Source organism: Triturus cristatus, chromosome 11 (genome assembly GCF_964204655.1).
Source record: "Triturus cristatus chromosome 11, aTriCri1.1, whole genome shotgun sequence".
Classification (NCBI taxonomy): domain Eukaryota; kingdom Metazoa; phylum Chordata; class Amphibia; order Caudata; family Salamandridae; genus Triturus; species Triturus cristatus.
The window spans coordinates 363,968,258-363,986,673 of NC_140594.1; the positions used below are offsets into that span (position 1 = coordinate 363,968,258).

The following is an 18,416-nucleotide window of genomic DNA, read 5'->3' on the forward strand; positions in this document are numbered from 1 at the left end:
AAAACTAATGCAATGGGCAATACGACAAACAGGCAGTTCAGAAATAAGGCAATGCGTCATACAATCATCAGATAACCCAGCACCGTTCATGGTGCCTCTGGCGGTAACTCCGCCACTCTGGCTGGCTTGCGGTTAGTCTCCCTCCACAGTTGCCGCCCCCCACAGGGGTAAGATATAACACAGTAAATGCAGCTTCGCACTACCGCCCCGGTGCTGCCACTCCCTTGGCACACGGGCCACGATCCGAGCCGAAGCAGAGGCTCGCTCTGGAGGACAGAAAAGGAGGCTGAGAGCGTCTCCCTCCGAGCCCGTGCCCCGCCCCAGGAGTCGACGCACATTACCTGGGGGGCGCAAACCCACTCTCCGAGCCTAGCGACTTGGGCCTCCGATGCAATCTCCCCGAATTTCCAGGCAATGGGAAGATCCTAGGCTGCACACTACACCCACACTCAGTCAATGAGACTCACTGGACTCCGGGTGCACGATAACCAGACAACTTCTCATGAGGGTCTCAGGCTGCACACGACACACGCACGCAGTGTCGCTGAGACACACTTGATCTTCTGGTGCCCACGATCACAAGGCACCACTTGCGCAGGTCTACGGCGGTAGAAAGCACACGCACTCCGCGTCGCGGAGACACACATTATCTCCTGGTGCCCCCGATTACAGGGCACAACTTGAACAGGTCTCACGCTGTAGAAAGCACATGCACACAGCGTCGCTCGAGACACGCTTGATCTTCGGATGCCCCCGATCACGGGGCACCTCTGGCGAGGGTCTCCAGCTGCAAACAGCACACGCACACAGCGTCGCTGAGACACGCTTGATCTTCGGGTAACCCTATCAAGGGCACCTCTGGTGAGGGTCTCAGGCTACAAACAACACACGCACACAGCATCGCTGAAACACACTTGCCCTTCTGGTGTGCACGATCACAGGCCAATCCACGCCGAAGTCTGTGGCTGCACCAAGCACAAGCACACTGCGTCACTGAGACTTACTTGGCTTCCTGGTGTACACGTTCAAAGGACGATCCTCTCGAAGGACTCAGGTTGCACCAAGCACTCGCTCACTGCGTCACTGAGTCTCGTTTGGAACTCCAGGTGCCCAAGATCACAGGGCACGACTTACGAAGGTCTCGGGCTAGACAGAGCACACACACACAGCATCTCTGAGAGTCTTCTGTGGAAACGTTTGTGTTCCTGTGTTTCCAAACAGGGAGCCAGCTCACCTCGGGCCCTTAGGGGTCAGTTACTTCAGGACACAGCACAGCAAAGTCCTTTCAAGCAGGGGAACACAGCACAGCAAAGTCATTTCAAGCAGGGGGACACAGCAAAGTCCCTACTTCCTTTCCTGGTTAAAACAGCAAACTGCAGACCAGCGCCCAGACACACAGCAAGGGACCGTCCTTCCATTCAGTCTATTCAGTTGTTTCTTCCTTGGCAAAGGTTCCTCTTGAACCACGAAGTAGCTCCAGTCTTGTTCAAGCTTGATCAAGCCATTACCTTAAAGTTCAGGGGCTTCAGCTCTGATAGTTATACCCCTCAATGACTTTGAAGTCTTTGTGTTACAGGGGGCACTGTCCCCTGCTCAAACCAGTTCTGTGTGCCTCCCTATCAGTGACACCGACTTCCTTTGATTAGTGGGGTCTGGATTCTCAAACACTTAGCAGCAGATGAGACAATTGTTTTATAGCAACAGCCCAGGCCTTTTCACCTCTAGGGGCTACTCCCCCCATACACTCCAGATACAGGTCAGCCTGTGCTATCTCACCTTCTCCCCTGGGTCAAAACATTCCCTAGATCCTATCGCTTTCAAATCCAGCCAGTCAATCCACAACCAGGCAGAGACACACAGAAATGTTTAAAGCACAAAAACCCAGCCACTTCTGAAAGAGTGGCTTACACACACATAATGCAAAAACCATCTTCATAAATAGATGTGTTATTGCAGGGTGAGTTCAGGCATACTAAACTTCACCTTTCCATCTAAAGTCTTTGTGAAGATAGGCTGGAAAACATATTACACACCCTTCCCATTATATTCTAATGGGCAAGATGGCCTTTCAACAGGGAAAACGAAATGGAGATTAGTTCACTGCCAGGACATGGTACACACCTTGGTACCCACCTTTCCCATGCACTGCACCCTGTCCAGGGGGTACCCTAGAACTACCATAGGGGCGCCTGATGTGTATGGAAAAGGAAGGATAGGGTCTGGTAAGTGTGTGCACTTACCAGAACAACATGGCAGTTTAGGAAACTGCGCGCAGGCCCTGCAATGGCAGGCCTGAGTTCCCTTTTCAAGGCTACTTGAGTGGGTGACACAATATGTGCTGCAGGCCCACAAGTAGCATTTGCATTACTAGCCCTGGCACACATAGTGCATTTTACTAGGGACTTCACAAGTAATACAACATACCAATTACGGACACCCAATTACCATTACACTATACACAGGGAGCACTTGCACTTTGACACTGTTTAGCAGTGGCAAAGTGTCCAAAACATCTAAGTTGGTAACACATGTCAGAAAAAAGGTCTAGGGGAAAAGCAAAACGTTTATGGGAACTTTAGCCAAAAAGGGCAAGGTCCCACAGTACTCAGTAAGATGTTGCAATAATACTTTTTTTAAACACATTTTTTATTGATTGCACTATATCAACAAAACAGTACCAACAGGTACCAAATTACTCACAGCGATCCATCAATTCACAGTACCGGGTTATGCTCCACAGTAATATCAATGAAACATGCCAAAGGAAAAAAATCCAGCTTAAATCAGTACAAGCCTATGATAGGATCAGCCCGCCCACACTTTCTCCCAGTCTCTCTAGCCGCATCACAAACATCAACATTACCAGGGCATGCCTCAGAAGTGTCCACAGAACTTTCGTTCACCGAAGGCAGAGGAAGAGTGTTGCCCTTCAGGATTCATACACCTATCCAATAATCCCACCCATATCTCATGCTGTCTCAGCATGTCAAAACTGTCTCAAGGGAACCTCCTCAACTGTAGCCCATTCAGCCACATCAGCCCCCAAACAGTAGATACTCGGTCCAGCTTGGGCTATCCAGACAATTGCAACCTGCTTCTTGGCTGATAAGAGCATTAATTGTAGAAGTGTATAGGTCATCTCATACCCTTTAGGGCGCCTGATGTCCCCCAACAAGCTCACTAAGGGAACTACATCCACAGGAATCTGCACTATGTTGCGCAACCGAGTTACCACAGTCTCCCAATAGATATACACCTATGGGCAGGACCAAGCTAAATGGAGAAAGGAAGCCGCTAGTGCATGACATCTATGACACAAGTCACTTTTCCATGATCTATTATATGCAAAACACCAGTGTGAAATACCTATGGTGGAGAAAATGGAAATTAAGGAATTTAAGCAAGCTTTACTCAATACTGTCGCCACCAGTGCACACCACCAGCGCAATGAGGCATCCTCAACCGATTCCCACCAAAATCCTCTTCTTTAACCCCATGGGCCATAAACTGATTCTTTCTACAATCCGCAGTCAGTGCCCTATACAGATGAGAGATCAAGTGGCTGATCCCACCCAACTCCAAGAGACAATGAAAAGTAAGGGAGGTAGTAGGTGCCCCAGGAAACATAGGCCAGATATCCCGCACAATAGCAGCTGTATTTGCATGCTGTAGAACGTGGCCTGGACCCACTCCGAAGCTCTTCTGTGCTGCCTCAAAAGTTATAAATTCTTCTTTAGAGAACAAGTCCTCCAACACCTCACAGCCACCCACCCTCCAGTCAGTCAAGTCTACCATATCCCCAACACTCGAAGGGCAGGAAGGTCCCAAATGTCCAAGTCAAGAGTGAACGGTCCCCTACCCAAAACTCTTTTGACATTACGTTCCCACAAGGATGAGGTGCATCTAACGAGGTAGGGGACATAGTCCACATCTCTGCCCCCAGCCAGCAAGAGCTGCGGCAGGGTCGACCGACCCCCGAAGTCACCCAGCATAGTCTTCTCCCGAGTGGTGTCCTCAACCATCCAGGGTGCTGCATGTTGTATCTGAGCCACCAGATAATACTGCTCCAGATCAGGTACCACCAAGCCACCCTCCTCCAGCGGCAGCACCATATGGACCGAAGCCTCCCGGTTATGCCCCCCACCTAAATCAAAGCCGTCAGGAGAGAATTGAGCCGGCAAAGAACAGCCCGAGACAACACATCAAAGGAGTGCTGGAGAACATGGAGGCACCAGGGCAAAACCAATATCTTCGCGACTGACACTTGGCCCATAAAGGACAGCAGTAGGGACGTCCAGAAGCGAACAGCTCGTGTAAACCTTCAAGCACCCTCTCAATGTTACAGTGGTTGAGCGTCTGTGATGTGTGGGCGACAACCATCCCCAGGTAGTGAAAGGACTCAAGTTCCTACCACAGAGGCACCACAGGCAACTCCCTCGTTCCACAAGTAACCAGGGAATGCAACAGGAACACAAGTGACTTGCTATAATTAAGATGGTGGCCCGATATGTCCCCAAAAGCCATAAGATATGACAACAGGATAGGCAAAGCCCAACAAGAGATGACCATTAGAAAAGAGTATCATCCGCTTATAAGGAAACCAAATGTGTGACCCCCACAGCAATCCCCCCATTCGGACATATGCTGCGGATCTGACCTGCAAGCGGCTCCAAGGCAAGAGCAAAGAGGGGGGCGGGACAATGGGCACCCCTGCTGCGTGCCCCTCTCTACCTCCCACAGTGCAAAGCACCGCCGACCCACCCTAACCCAAGCTGTGGGCTTAATATACAAAAGACGCACCCAGAAGCAAAATTGGGGTCCAAACCCCATGGCCTCCAGCACCTGCATAAGATAACACCACCGCACCGTATCAAATGCTTTAGCTATGTATAAAGATACCGCAGCCACTTTATTATATCCCTCAACCTCATGTAACACATGCCTAAGGCGCTGCAGGTTCATGGTGGTACTATGGCCAGGTATGAACCCGCATTGGTCCACGTTGCTAGAATACTTGGCAAGTGTTGTTCCAAATAAGCCAAATGCTATCCTGAGGCTTAGTATGATGACTAAGTCTTAAGACCTGTTCAGTGTTTTGGGTAAGAACTGCTATTTAGGTTGTACTTTTCAAAACACATTTAACTAGAATAGTCCTTGTTGGTCAAGTGGAGCTAAAGGATGTATATACACCAAGTCACCCATCATGTAATTGGGACGTACTGTGTTCTTGCATAATGTCCGAGATTACAACAGTTTAACAGGCCTATCCCATTAATTACACTACATCAATTTCTACTGTTCCCTCTTCCAAAGATAGCATTGCAGTGAGAGATGAGTAGAGGGCTCCGTGTTGAAGGCTGCTTCTATAAGAATTGTAGCTGATTTTTACAGTTTGGGGTCTCTGTTCACTAACTACCTTGGTACTAAACCCTGTAGGTGTTAGGCTATTAATATGTTGTGAATGAACATGTGTAGAAGATGGAGAGTATTAACAGTGATGGCACCATTCATGTCTGTCTTTGGCCTCCATTAGTGCGTATCTTGGTTAAAAACAGCAGCTGTCCCGCTCCAGCCCCAGGCAGCCTTAAGAGTGAGCCCTACAGGACAAGCTCATGTGGAATCATTCTTTCTCCAATGCAACGTCACCCTGCCGTGATGTAAAGCCGATCTTTTGTAGAGTCTCCACTCATGGGAACTCACTTAAACAACCTGGACCACTGGAGCTGGACCCCTTCTGACCCAGGGCACTAACACATCTGGGACCATAATTGCTAATATTTAAATGTACCCCCGGTAGTACTGGTTTCTGGTGTCTGTCCTACCTTCTTTCTTCAAGAAGACCACTGGGATTTCAACATTGTGTTTGGAAAGATTGATATTGTATGTCTAATATGGCTGTAGTATGTGTTCTTGGAGTGGGTCTGGATGGAGATTTATGTTCAAAGTAAGTGGGAGACCTGGAAGAGGATCTGGAGAATCTTTCATAGCCAATGTCGAGGCATCGTAATGTCCCACACCACAAAATGTAGTGGGGTATTATGTCTTTTTTACTATTACATTTTCAGCATCCTAAAGATTCTGCAGAACTGTGCCTCTTTCATCCTCAGTGGGGTTGTGCCTTTGAACGGTGTCCTGGGAGGGTTCATATTCTGCTGGAGATGTAATAGTTCAGCTTACCCAAGCACTCTATAACCCTCCTGTCAGTGCTAAGTACTTTGGTCTGTTCAAAGAGATTGTATGTGCCTTAATGTTTTTTTCTTTGCAGGCGCTTCTCGAGGAACAAATCAGCCAACACCTACAGAAGCCCAGAAAAACTGGATTCTGAAATGCAAAGACTTTCGATGGTAAAGGAAGAGCTTATCATGCAATAACATATTGTTGCAGGTGCTCAAAGTGCAGTTCCAATCCAGTAATGGAAAAAGGGATGAATGTTTATGATACTTTGGACTGCTGCATTTGGGGTTTGCAAGCCATTTGGGGTTTTGAAGCCATATTTGTGAGTTTAAATTTTCCAATAAGTTAAACATATGGAACACATGGTACATAGTGTTATATATGTAATAGCATTTGTAAAGTGCGAACAATAGCAATGGAGTACTGACCAGTGCTCCCTGGGATATGATCGATGAGGGTGATGATAAGTAGGTTCTTATTGTGTGATTGGGTAGTGCTCTCTGTAAGATGAGTCTTCGGTTATTCTCTGAGCTGCAGGAGTGTTGGAGCCATTCAGATTATGATGGGGATGTTTTTTCATGTCGTCGATGGGTAGCTGGAGGAGGCCTACATTCTGGTATTTTCCTTATTGCATTTCTTTATCTGCAGTTTGCAATCTTTTGATCTTGGTTTGACACTGTCCATCTGAGGAGATTAATTCCTCTGCTGGATATGAAGTGTAAGTTTCTGTAGATTATTTGGCCTGTTTCGAAGATGATGCAGGCTGGGAGAAGGAGTCAATGTAGTTGTTTACAATTTGGGATGATGTGGTCAAATCTCTACAGGACGTGGGTGAGAAGTGGCTGCAGCATGCTGTACACTTTCCAGGGATGCCAGAGTTGTGTCAGGAAGGCAGTGGACAGAGAATTGCCTACATCCAGGAGAGAGAGGACTATGGCTCGCACTGTCGTTCTGAACTCTGTATTGATCAGGTTGGAGTTTGTATTTATTTTCCAGATGGAGAGTTAGTACCAGACTGTCTTACGTTTGTTGGTGAGGTGTTCTCTGAAGAACACGTCAGTGTCACAGGTGAATCCAAGTGATTTAGCACTGGCTCTGATCTAGTAAGTAAAGTCATCTACATTCATTTTGCATGGCCAACCATGATTCTGTGATTGTTTACTGCTGTTAGTGAGCAGGTGGAATTATGACATTATAGAGTTGAGTTTTTAGAAGGAAGCGTAACATCTGTTTCTGAATTTGATTGAAGCACTTTGTTTTTTTATGTAGAAACAATTCATTAAAATATACTTACATGTATTGGAAACAGACGCATGTCTAAACCATGTTACTAAGATAAATAATAGCTGTTGGTTGTAGAACAAATCAAGTCATGTAACAGACACTATGCTACCACAAAATGTAAAACAGTGCATAGACATTTTATCCAGAAAACAGTAAGTTACATTCAGTTATACAAAGAAGACGGAGACAAAAAGACTTCTCGATTAGTCCTCATTCAGCTCATAAACACACACCACTGATCATCCTATTTCCCTAAGATGTTCCTCCTCTGAGCCTGCATTCTTTCATGTTTGGACAGTAGCTTCCAATCTACTAAGCAATCGTAAACCATTTTGATTTTACTCTATTTCCAAATCTTTAGGATCTGCTTCTTCGCATCACCAGGGCTGTATTAAACCTAAACCATTGCTTTAAGCCTAAATTTAGGTTCAAACTGTTAGGTACACAAGTCACATTTGCAATAGATGTTGGAGAATGTGCAGCTTTTCCTATGCAATTCCAAAAGGAAAAAGGGTCCTAGGGAAAGTTTAACGACCAAACAGACTTAATCCCCACTACAACTAATAACAACAACAAATAAATCTGGTGGTCTACAAAAGGGAGCAAGAACTGAATTATCAGGTCACACAGGAGTACCAGCACCCAAGAGTACCCAAAAAGCGAAAGGCAAACACCTTAGCGAACTGGTTGGATTTCCATTAACTACCAAGAGAGGTCAGTGTCATCATTTGGATATCCTTCCTTCCTACCACTGCCCTCTAGATATCAGAGGACCATCATGTGGATCAGATTTCAGCCAGGTCACGGAAATCACGACAGGAGGAAGTGAAAGCAAAAAAAAAAAAAAGGAAGAAAAGAAAGAGACCTTTTGTTCACCTAATTATAGGTCTCTATAATGGATATTAAATGCTTTGGGTGATGGAATTATAAGTCCAGTGCATGTGAGTGAAATTAAAAAGGATTTGGAAGAGAAAAACTCCTTTTAATACAAATACCTCTGCCAATCCTGCATTAAAAATAGTGTAGAGATGGATATGGCTCTTCCATCCCCCCCACCTCCCCCTTGATCATCCTCATTGACCACCCGAGGGTGGAGTTGGTACTGTGTGGTCCCCCAGCCGTGGTTAGACGCCTCTTTTTCGATGGTTTCCGCCTTGTCTTTTGGTGTTATTTATTTTTTCCTTTTTGTTTGTATTTCTAAAATTTATGTATCCGGATAACTTCTGAGGTGCACTCAGTATTTTGTCAATTCGGCTGAGCCCCAGGGGGCCCATTGTCTCCTTGATGTTGTTGACCATGTACATATTAGCGGCCGGCCCTGGTGGTTGTAGGCCCGTGTTTGTATTGATTTTTATGTGCAATAAAGGTTTTTCAAAAAAAAAAAAAAAAAAAAAAGAATAGTGTAGAAGCAGCTTTGAACACATAGGCCGCTTCACAGTATGGTCAACAAGTTTCAGCCTAATGGGCTATTAGCCCAGGCTTTCTTCAGGACCTAAACAACAAATTGCTACTGCATTGCCAATTTGGTCATGAGACTTCTATGTGCATGAAGTTGTCATAAAATACAACCTTATACATGATCATTACTCAGTACAAGCGGAGTGTTCTTCACACCTGTAACAGATAAGCACATATGGCCCAATTGTGAAATAATAAAACAGTTACAAATGCTCACCAACAATAATTCCTTTTAGCAAATGACCTTCATGATTACTCCATATACCAATAGGTTCTAAATATTTCACCGCTACAACCTTTTTTCAGCTGGTGAACTCACCTATCTTGTATGAGGTCTAACCTCACGTCACCCGGTAACAACTCCGGTATGGGAGACCCCGCCCTGTAAGGAGACGGAAATTACTTATAAGGGAAGTAGAAGACAACATAAGTTTCTTTGTATTTGTCCCTTAACGAGTATACTCCGTATTGTATTCATTAGCTTAAAATTGAACATCTTCTCAAGAGCGGACACATTAAAAAAACACAATTAAAAAAGACAGTTCAAATGAGGAACAGGTTTATCCTTTTCGATATAATGGCCCTAGAGTGTTCATCAGTGGTTACAGGAATGTCATTTGCAAAACGATCTCATTTTATTGCATTATATCACTGGGGAAGAATCTTTTCTTCTGTCTGTATATATTATACACACCCGCATAACGCTAATACTTATGGGGCTCTCCTCGCAGCAATCCATTAGCCAAAATGACTGGTTGCCACGCAAGCTTTTCCGGGGTGCTCCATAGTAAGCAAAAGTGAAAACTGACTTTGAACTCTAAGTTATTGCCGAACTTGAAATCGGCTGCTTTTAACGCATAGAACGATGTGTTCTAACATCCTAAGCTTGTCTTTTCGAATCGTCATCACCACATACTGGTATTTACAGGGGCACTGTATCAAATAAATCAGATTGTTGCTATTACAATTGGAGAAAGTTTTTTGTACCCAGGGTCTATTAGTGCCGATATCGACTGTTTTAGAATGTTTTGTTTGCGGGCAGATTGCACAGGTTCCGCAGGGAAAATGGCCCTGAACAGCAGGTAAAGAATTTTATACTAACAAAATAAGGAATTACAGCAATCTACCCAAGAAGGAGCAATTAGCTTTACGAGCACTCACAGAGGATCGAGAAATAACAATTAAGCACGCAGATAAGGGCAGTGCAACTGTGATCCTAGATACAGAGATATATCGAGCTGAGTGTTTGAGACAATTGGGTGACAGGAGATTTTACCGTCCACTCAAAGAAGACCCCACAGAGAGAATCCGCAAAGCTATCACTGAAATAGTGGAAAAAGCTTACAATGAAGGGTGGATTACCTCGCAAGAAACAGCTTTTCTCCAAACTACTCACCCTGTGATGCCGTACTTTTATACTTTACCAAAAGTACCCAAGATCCAAAGACCACCACCGGGGAGACCAATAATATCGGGGATAGGCTCTATTCTAGAGCCATTATCCCCTTTTGGAGATTTTTTCTTGAGGCCCACAGTAAAAAGGATGCCTACGTATCTTCAAGATACAAAAGATGTTCTGCGCCTCTTACCTACGGTGGAATTCGACTCAGAGAGAGACCTTTTAGTCTCCTTTGATGTCGAATCTTTGTATATTTCCATTCCCCATGATGAAACTCTGGACACAATTGCATCAATCCTGAATGACACTGACCTAGACTCTATTACACTGGTCCATTTTATCATGACATCTGGCCATGAAAGAAACATTTTTTAAATTTGAAGCAACGATTTACCTCCAAATATCCGGAACGAGCATGGGGAGCGTTTTTGCGCCTAGTTTGGCAAATTTATACGTTCACACCTTCGAACAAGAAAATGTGTTGAATAACGGTAACCCCTTCCATGAGTCAATCAGACTATGGAAGCGGTATATCGACGATCTTTTCGTAGTGTGGCGTGGAAACCTAGAATCAGTGGTACAGTTCCAACAATGGCTCAATACACGGAACAACTTTTTGAGATTCACATTAGAGGCACACAAGAACAGAACAGCTTTCCTTGATCTATCTATTTTTGTGACATCAACAGGCTTGGAAAGCGAACTCTATCGGAAACCCATGGCTCGGAATTCCCTCCTCAGGTATGATAGCCAACTACCGAAGGCCCTGCACGATAACTTACCGTTTGGGCAATACTTACGAGTGAGAAGGAATTGTTCTACTCCCGAGCAATACAAACAACATGCCCGAAATCTGTCCCATCAATTGACAGAGAAGAAATACCCTAAAAATGCGAGGTAATCCACCCTTCATTGTAAGCTTTTTCCACTATTTCAGTGATAGCTTTGCGGATTCTCTCTGTGGGGTCTTCTTTGAGTGGACGGTAAAATCTCCTGTCACCCAATTGTCTCAAACACTCAGCTCGATATGTCTCTGTATCTAGGATCACAGTTGCACTGCCCTTATCTGCGTGCTTAATTGTTATTTCTCGATCCTCTGTGAGTGCTCGTAAAGCTAATTGCTCCTTCTTGGGTAGATTGCTGTAATTCCTTATTTTGTTAGTATAAAATTCTTTACCTGCTGTTCAGGGCCATTTTCCCTGCGGAACCTGTGCAATCTGCCCGCAAACAAAACATTCTAAAACAGTCGATATCGGCACTAATAGACCCTGGGTACAAAAAACTTTCTCCAATTGTAATAGCGACAATCTGATTTATTTGATACAGTGCCCCTGTAAATACCAGTATGTGGTGATGACGACTCGAAAAGACAAGCTTAGGATGTTAGAACACATCGTTCTATGCGTTAAAAGCAGCCGATTTCAAGTTCGGCAATAACTTAGAGTTCAAAGTCAGTTTTCACTTTTGCTTACTATGGAGCACCCCGGAAAAGCTTGCGTGGCAACCAGTCATTTTGGCTAATGGATTGCTGCGAGGAGAGCCCCATAAGTATTAGCGTTATGGGGGTGTGTATAATATATACAGACAGAAGAAAAGATTCTTCCCCAGTGATATAATGCAATAAAATGAAATCGATTTGCAAATGACATTCCTGTAACGACTGATGAATACTCTAGGGCCATTATATCGAAAAGGATAGACCCGTTCCTCATTTGAACTGTCATTTTTAATTGTGTTTTTTTAATGTGTCCGCTCTTGAGAAGATGTTCAGTTTTAAGCTAATGAATACAATACGAAGTATACTCGTTAAGGGACAAATACAAAGAAACTTATGTCGTCTTCTACTTCCCTTATAAGTAATTTCCGTCTCCTTACAGGGCGGGGTTTCCCATACCTGAGTTGTTACCGGGTGAGGTGAGGTTAGACCTCATACAAGATAGGTGAGTTCACCAGCTGAAAAAAGGTTGTAGCGGTGAAATATTTAGAACCTATTGGTATATGGAGTAATCATGAAGGTCATTTGCTAAAAGGAATTATTGTTGGTGAGCATTTGTAACTTTTATTATTTCACAATTGGGCCTTATGTGCTTATCTGTTACAGGTGTGAAGAACACTCCGCTTGTACTGAGGAATGATCATGTATAAGGTTGTATTTTATGACAACTTCATGCACATAGAAGTCTCATGACCAAATTGGCAATGCGGTAGCAATTTGTTGTTTAGGTCCTGAAGAAAGCCTGGGCTAATAGCCCATTAGGCTGAAACTTGTTGACCATACTGTGAAGCGGCCTATGTGTTCAAAGCTGCTTCTACACTATTTTTAATGCAGGATTGGCAGAGGTATTTGTATTAAAAGGAGTTTTTCTCTTCCAAATCATTTTTAATTTCACTCACATGCACTGCACTTATAATTCCATCACCCAAAGCATTTAATATCCATTATAGAGACCTATAATTAGGTGAACAAAAGGTCTCTTTCTTTTCTTCCCTTTTTTTTTTTTTTGCTTTCACTTCCTTCTGTCGTGATTTCCGTGACCTGGCCGAAATCCGATCCACATGATGGTCCTCTGATATCTAGAGGGCAGTGGTAGGAAGGAAGGATATCCAAATGATAACACTGACCACTCTTGGTAGTTGATGGAAATCCAACCAGTTTGCCAAGGTCTTTGCCTTTCGCTTTTTGGGTACTCTTGGGTGCTGGTACTCCTGTGTGACCTGATAATTCAGTTCTCGCTCCCTTTTGTAGACCACCAGATTTATTTGTTGTTGTTATCAGCTTTTCCTATTAACAGGGAAACTCATACTCAAACTTCTTTCCAGAACGTCTCAAACCTAATAAATTTACACAACATGTAAAAATAGGTTTCCCAGGTTTACCACCTTCCAAGGAGATATCCGAGTTGCACAACAACAGTTTAGCCATTCGTACTGCCCAATATGTGAGAAACATCACCCTCAGTTGAATGAAACTAAGATTGAGATCAGCATCACTAATTGAACTACATTAAGGCAGATTAAGGCAAGATCTTCAGATACTGGATGTCAAAGGCTGGGGGAATTTTGAGGCAAACATGTGACATCCACCTGTAGTTGAATATGGGCCCAAAGGGTTCCATGGAAACATTGAAGAAGATGGGGAAGAGCATGAATCCCTGGAGTATGCCACAGGAGGCATGGAGTTTATTGGATCTTGGTCTTCCCACCTGTATAAGTGTATGGCAGTTGTCTGATTAAGAGATTAAACATTGCAGGATTGTGCCAGAGAAGCCCGAGAGTATTTCCGGGCTGTAGATCAGTGTTTGGCAAATGACTATCAAAAACTGCAAAGAAATTTAGTAGTATTGGTAGACGGGGGTCATTTTGATTGTTTTCCAACGTAAAAAGGGTAGTCTGCCATTAATTTCCTTGTTCGTACGTTTGCCGTCACTTGATTATGACTGATTCCAGTATTCTCTCTTTGCTTGATCAATTTAAGGTTAATAGTTTTGTTCTGCATAAAGCAAACCGCATATGGTAAAAGACAATATTGCTACAACACAGTTCTGTTCTAAGTCTCTGACAAAGCCTAACAGATTAAAAATGAAAAACAGAACGAAACATGAAGTTTCATAAAATAAAACCTTTAAATAGACTGTCCCATTTTTTTTTTTAAACAGTTGTTATTGATAACAAAAAGCATTGGTTCAAGACAGTGTACATTCATCTTTGGCAAGGCAAAACAAAATCAAGACAGCGCTCCGCAACCTACCCAGAATCAAGGATACATAATTGTTCTAATCCCAGGGAATATTTCATCTGGTATAATTACAACATCTCTTCATGGTCGAGAACACATGGAAACAGACCACAGTCCCTCCCAGCATGTTCATCAAAGTGCGTCTCTCCCTCCTCAGTTCCACCGTGGGAGAAATGCAAACATCACCCCTATATTTGTTCCACTGTCCCCATCTGTGGTCCCATTTTTTGGGGCAACCTCTCCCCCTGAACACCGTTTCTTCAGCAATCATGGCATAGTCCATGTCATTCGCCCATTCCCTTACCCGTGGCAGCGCATCCGACCCCACTTTTGGGCAATATTGCATTTGGCTACGGCCCAGCCCATGGTGGCCCACGATACCTAGGTGACCAGATAATGAGCAAACATCCAAAAGGCCAGGGGTGGGGAGAATATGCATGTTTTTAAAGGTCACTTTTAGCAATCAGAAGGGAAGACCTCGCATACTGCTGAGCCAAATACGGCCATCTGATGAACTCCACCTACCTGGAATCATTTGACAAAATGTCTAAAATTGAAAGAGGCCCAGCAAAGCTATGAATTTACAACTACATGTTGCTCAATTATCTGAATAGTGAAAATGGCTGCTTTTTGTCTGTCCACAATCCTGCTATCAAGATGACATACATTTTTGCTGAGTCTGTAATGTTTGTGACGTGGAATACTGAAGCCTTTTATTTCCTTTGCACATTGATATTTTCATAGCTGTGGCAACTAGTTTGGGCCCAGGAGACACAATTCCTCTCATAAACAAGCATTTGCAATGCAATAGGTCTCTTATTTACGCAAGTTTAAGCTATTGGCATTGTAAACGACAATGCATTTTATTTATGTTCCGAAAACCAAAACGGAAATGAAAGGCACTGTCATTTACAATGCCAATAGCTAAAACTCACATAAATGTGAGACCTGTTGCATTGCAAATGCTTGTTTGCATGCGCTACACTAAACTGATGCGGACCGCACTGCAAATTAATTAAATAAAGCAGCGCTGCCAGTAAAGTGAAAGCAGACGGTGCTGGAATAAGGAAAGACCATTAAAGAGAATAGTGCTCACCCACTAAATAATGGAGACTGTGTAACGCGGCAAGTAAAAGGTCCAGTTGGTATGGGCGGTAACAAATGCAGACAAGGTGGTACCAAGGTGGGACTAACAAGCCTATGTACGAATCAGAAGCCAGCATTTTCGAAGGAGAATGACACAAGCCAATGACAAATATGGGTGGAGAGTGGGTGGGGCTTCCAGTGCATACCCTAATACAGCATGCTTCGCAGAGTGAGCAGCGCATGCACACTGCCCTTAGGCTCGACCTAAAAAGCGAATGATATTAGCATTGTTACAACTCATTTATGTTATAATGAGAAAGGGTGGTGGAGTGGTGTACTCTAGGCATCATGCCTCTTGTGCAGTCCAGCTCACTGTGAGCATGCTTTGGAGATGTCCCTGTGAGTGGCCTGTATTTGTTTTCATTGGACAATGTGAGACCGATGGCGTGGCACAGAAGGTACAATGCCCACCATAGCTTTCTTTCTCCCTTTTAGCCAGCTAGAACTTAGGTGCACTAACCTGCCAGGAGTTGTTAGCTTAGCCTCCTGATGCGGCAGCACGATAGGGCAGGCCGTGTAGACCAGGCATGATGAGGGGCCCCCTGCAAAAGTCACCGGTATACTGGTATAATCCAGGTGAACTGCAATCTGGCCTACTGCCACCTTAACAGCCTCCTGACGCGGCAGCAAAAGTCACAGGTATACTGGTATGATCCAGGTGAACTGCACCTGCAAAAGTCACAGGTAAACTGGTATGATCCAGGTGAACTGCAATCTGGCCTACTGCCACCTTAACGGACGGAGTTCTGCATTTCAGATTTTAAATCAGACTCTTAGATTTAATTTACAGCAACATTGGGCTAGTCAAGAGGTGAGTACGATTTGTATGGTGAGTAATCATCCAGAGGAGTGGTACTGACCACAGGGTGAGAATCAACAGTGATGTTTTGAATGGTAAATAGTGTTTTGTACTGTTAACGGGTGACTTTATTTGACTTTTGACTTCATATTACTCTGTCAGAGTTAGATCTTCAACATTCACTAGTGAGAGGGTGCTGTCCCAGTCGCTACAAATGTAAGTATGACTATAAACGCAGAAACCTATGATTGATACTCCACACTCCTATTCCTAAAGCAGGAAAGAAGCAACAGTTCCCACCTAAGATCTGCCTCGTCGCCTTCACTGAATGCAGTCTCCGTCCATGGACAGCATGACTTTGGGGCCCTCAAAATGCTTCGACAACTACAGGGTCGGGTAAAAGAGCTGCGGGCAGAGAGCACGGTTTGTCATGGTGGGAGCATGGAAGACTTGAGCACTCTAAGAGGAGAGCTGAGGAACTCGTCCAGAGAAAAGGTGCGTACAGCACTGTAAGAATTTGAGAAGAATGTCTTCCAGTGGATTCTAGAAATTAGAAAGCAACTGCAGATAGGCATAGAGGAATAGTCACTAACATCCACCCCATGGCTGATAACACAGTCTAGTGACAGACAGTCTGAACTTTCATCCCATTTTGTAAATGTTATGTTTCGGATGAATTGTATTACTTTTGTAGATTCTATATCTTTGAAGTATTCTAGCCCTAGACTGGGATACAAGAAAGCTTTTTCAGGGTGTCTGTACTCTGGTAGTGCCACTTATGTCATCGGATGTTTACTGCCACGCATGTCTTTTACTGGTTGTCATTACATGGTAAAGCATAAAAGATGCTTCTGTGCCCATATCCCTCATTTCCTTCTATGGTGCCACCAGTATAAAGACTCCAGAATACACAGTATAGCCATTTGCCGTTTCAGAGATCACACAAGTTTAAATTATTTTTATTGACATTCTTTTTGCCCATTATGTTATGACATCTGGGATTGTGAAGTTTGTCACAGTATGCCATTGAAGACAGGCATTCCTGAGAGAGAAAAATATATAATGGCCAAACGTAAGCATTACGTTTGCCCACGGAGAGCCAGGCAACCCTCAACTTCCTAGTAAGGAACGGGAATGTGACGTCTGTAGGAGTCCATTGCAGACCAGAATGTACTGCAGCAGCTGGTTCTGGAGACAAAAATAGATAACTGACCAAACTGTGGTCTTTGTAGAATGCAGTGGTAAGATGGTGTCGGGTAAAGTCAGCTGGTACCTCAAACCAAACACAGCCATCTCAGACGACACAGCTCAAGGTTTTTAATCCTTAACATATTGATGAAAAGTAAGGAAAATGTGGCTTCTTCAACCCCTAAAATTTCTGTGCAACAGCACAGACCTGGAATGATGTTCTGGAGTGACGATCTGATTTATTTTTCTGATGGATACATCTGCCAGTGGATTCCTCACCTTGTGAATATCCCCTGCGCCAGCATTCCACGGAACTTTTTCCCCAGCTCTCTACGCCGACGTGGACGACGTCATAATGCATCGGCTCCACTCGCGACTCCGTATGACGTCACCGGAGCCATAAGAGAGCCACGTCAGCGTGATGACGTCAGTTCCCTTTTTTCCGTGCCGCCGGCGCGCAACGGTTTTCCAGCACTCTCCTGCTACTTTGTAGTCGTGTAGTGTGTTACTGTTGGAGAAAATTGTCATGTCTTCGACTAGGAAGTCGGGTTTTAAACCCTGTAGGGAATGTGGGGGCCACATGTCAATGACAGACCCCCATGAAGATTGTTTGTGGTGCCTTTCATCTGACCACGACGTGGAAGATTGTTCCAGCTGCAGAAGGATGAATCCCAAGGCCTTGAAAGAAAGGGAGGCGAAGCTCTTCATGGCCAAGGCTAAGAAGGAGAAGAGAGGTAGGAAGAAGGAGAGATTGACACCGGAGTCGTCGACTTCGTATTCTTCGAAGTCGCAGAAACATCATAAGAAGAGGAAGCATTCCTCTCGGCGCCCGTCTTCGAAGAACAAGGCGTCGAGATCGACTTCGCCTCGACGTCGAAGTAAGGATGTGTCTCCTCCATATAAGTCTCCAGAGGGATCTCCTTCGCCGAAGCGGACTCCGGCGCGGTCCCCGGCGCATTCCCCGGCGCAGTCACTGGTTCCAGTGGAGACTTCGGCTTCTGAGGCCGAGCAAGAACACGAAAAAGAGCCTTCTCCAGAGCCGGATGATCCTGCGGCGCCTGTTGAGGACACTGCGGCTCCGGTACCAGGTACTCCTCAGCCGGATCCGGGATTAATCCCTTATCCGCAATTCCCGACTCCGGGTGCGGATTTGACGCATTTTTTAAATGCGATGTATGGGATTTTCCAACGGGCTGGCTTCCCATCCGGCGCACCTACTGGTCCCGTGGGTC

General features: G+C 44.6%; 1 protein-coding gene across 1 annotated transcript in view; it reads left to right on the top strand.

Moving 5' to 3' along the window:
- The window catches only part of LOC146784184 (uncharacterized), a 739,190-nt gene that overhangs the window by 656,624 nt on the left and 64,150 nt on the right, over positions 1 to 18,416 (top strand). The window contains exons 28-29 of the mRNA XM_085632912.1: positions 6,266 to 6,344; positions 16,273 to 16,491. Of these exons, the coding sequence (XP_085489038.1) occupies positions 6,266 to 6,344; positions 16,273 to 16,491 (298 nt within the window). The remainder of the gene's footprint in view (positions 1 to 6,265; positions 6,345 to 16,272; positions 16,492 to 18,416) is intronic.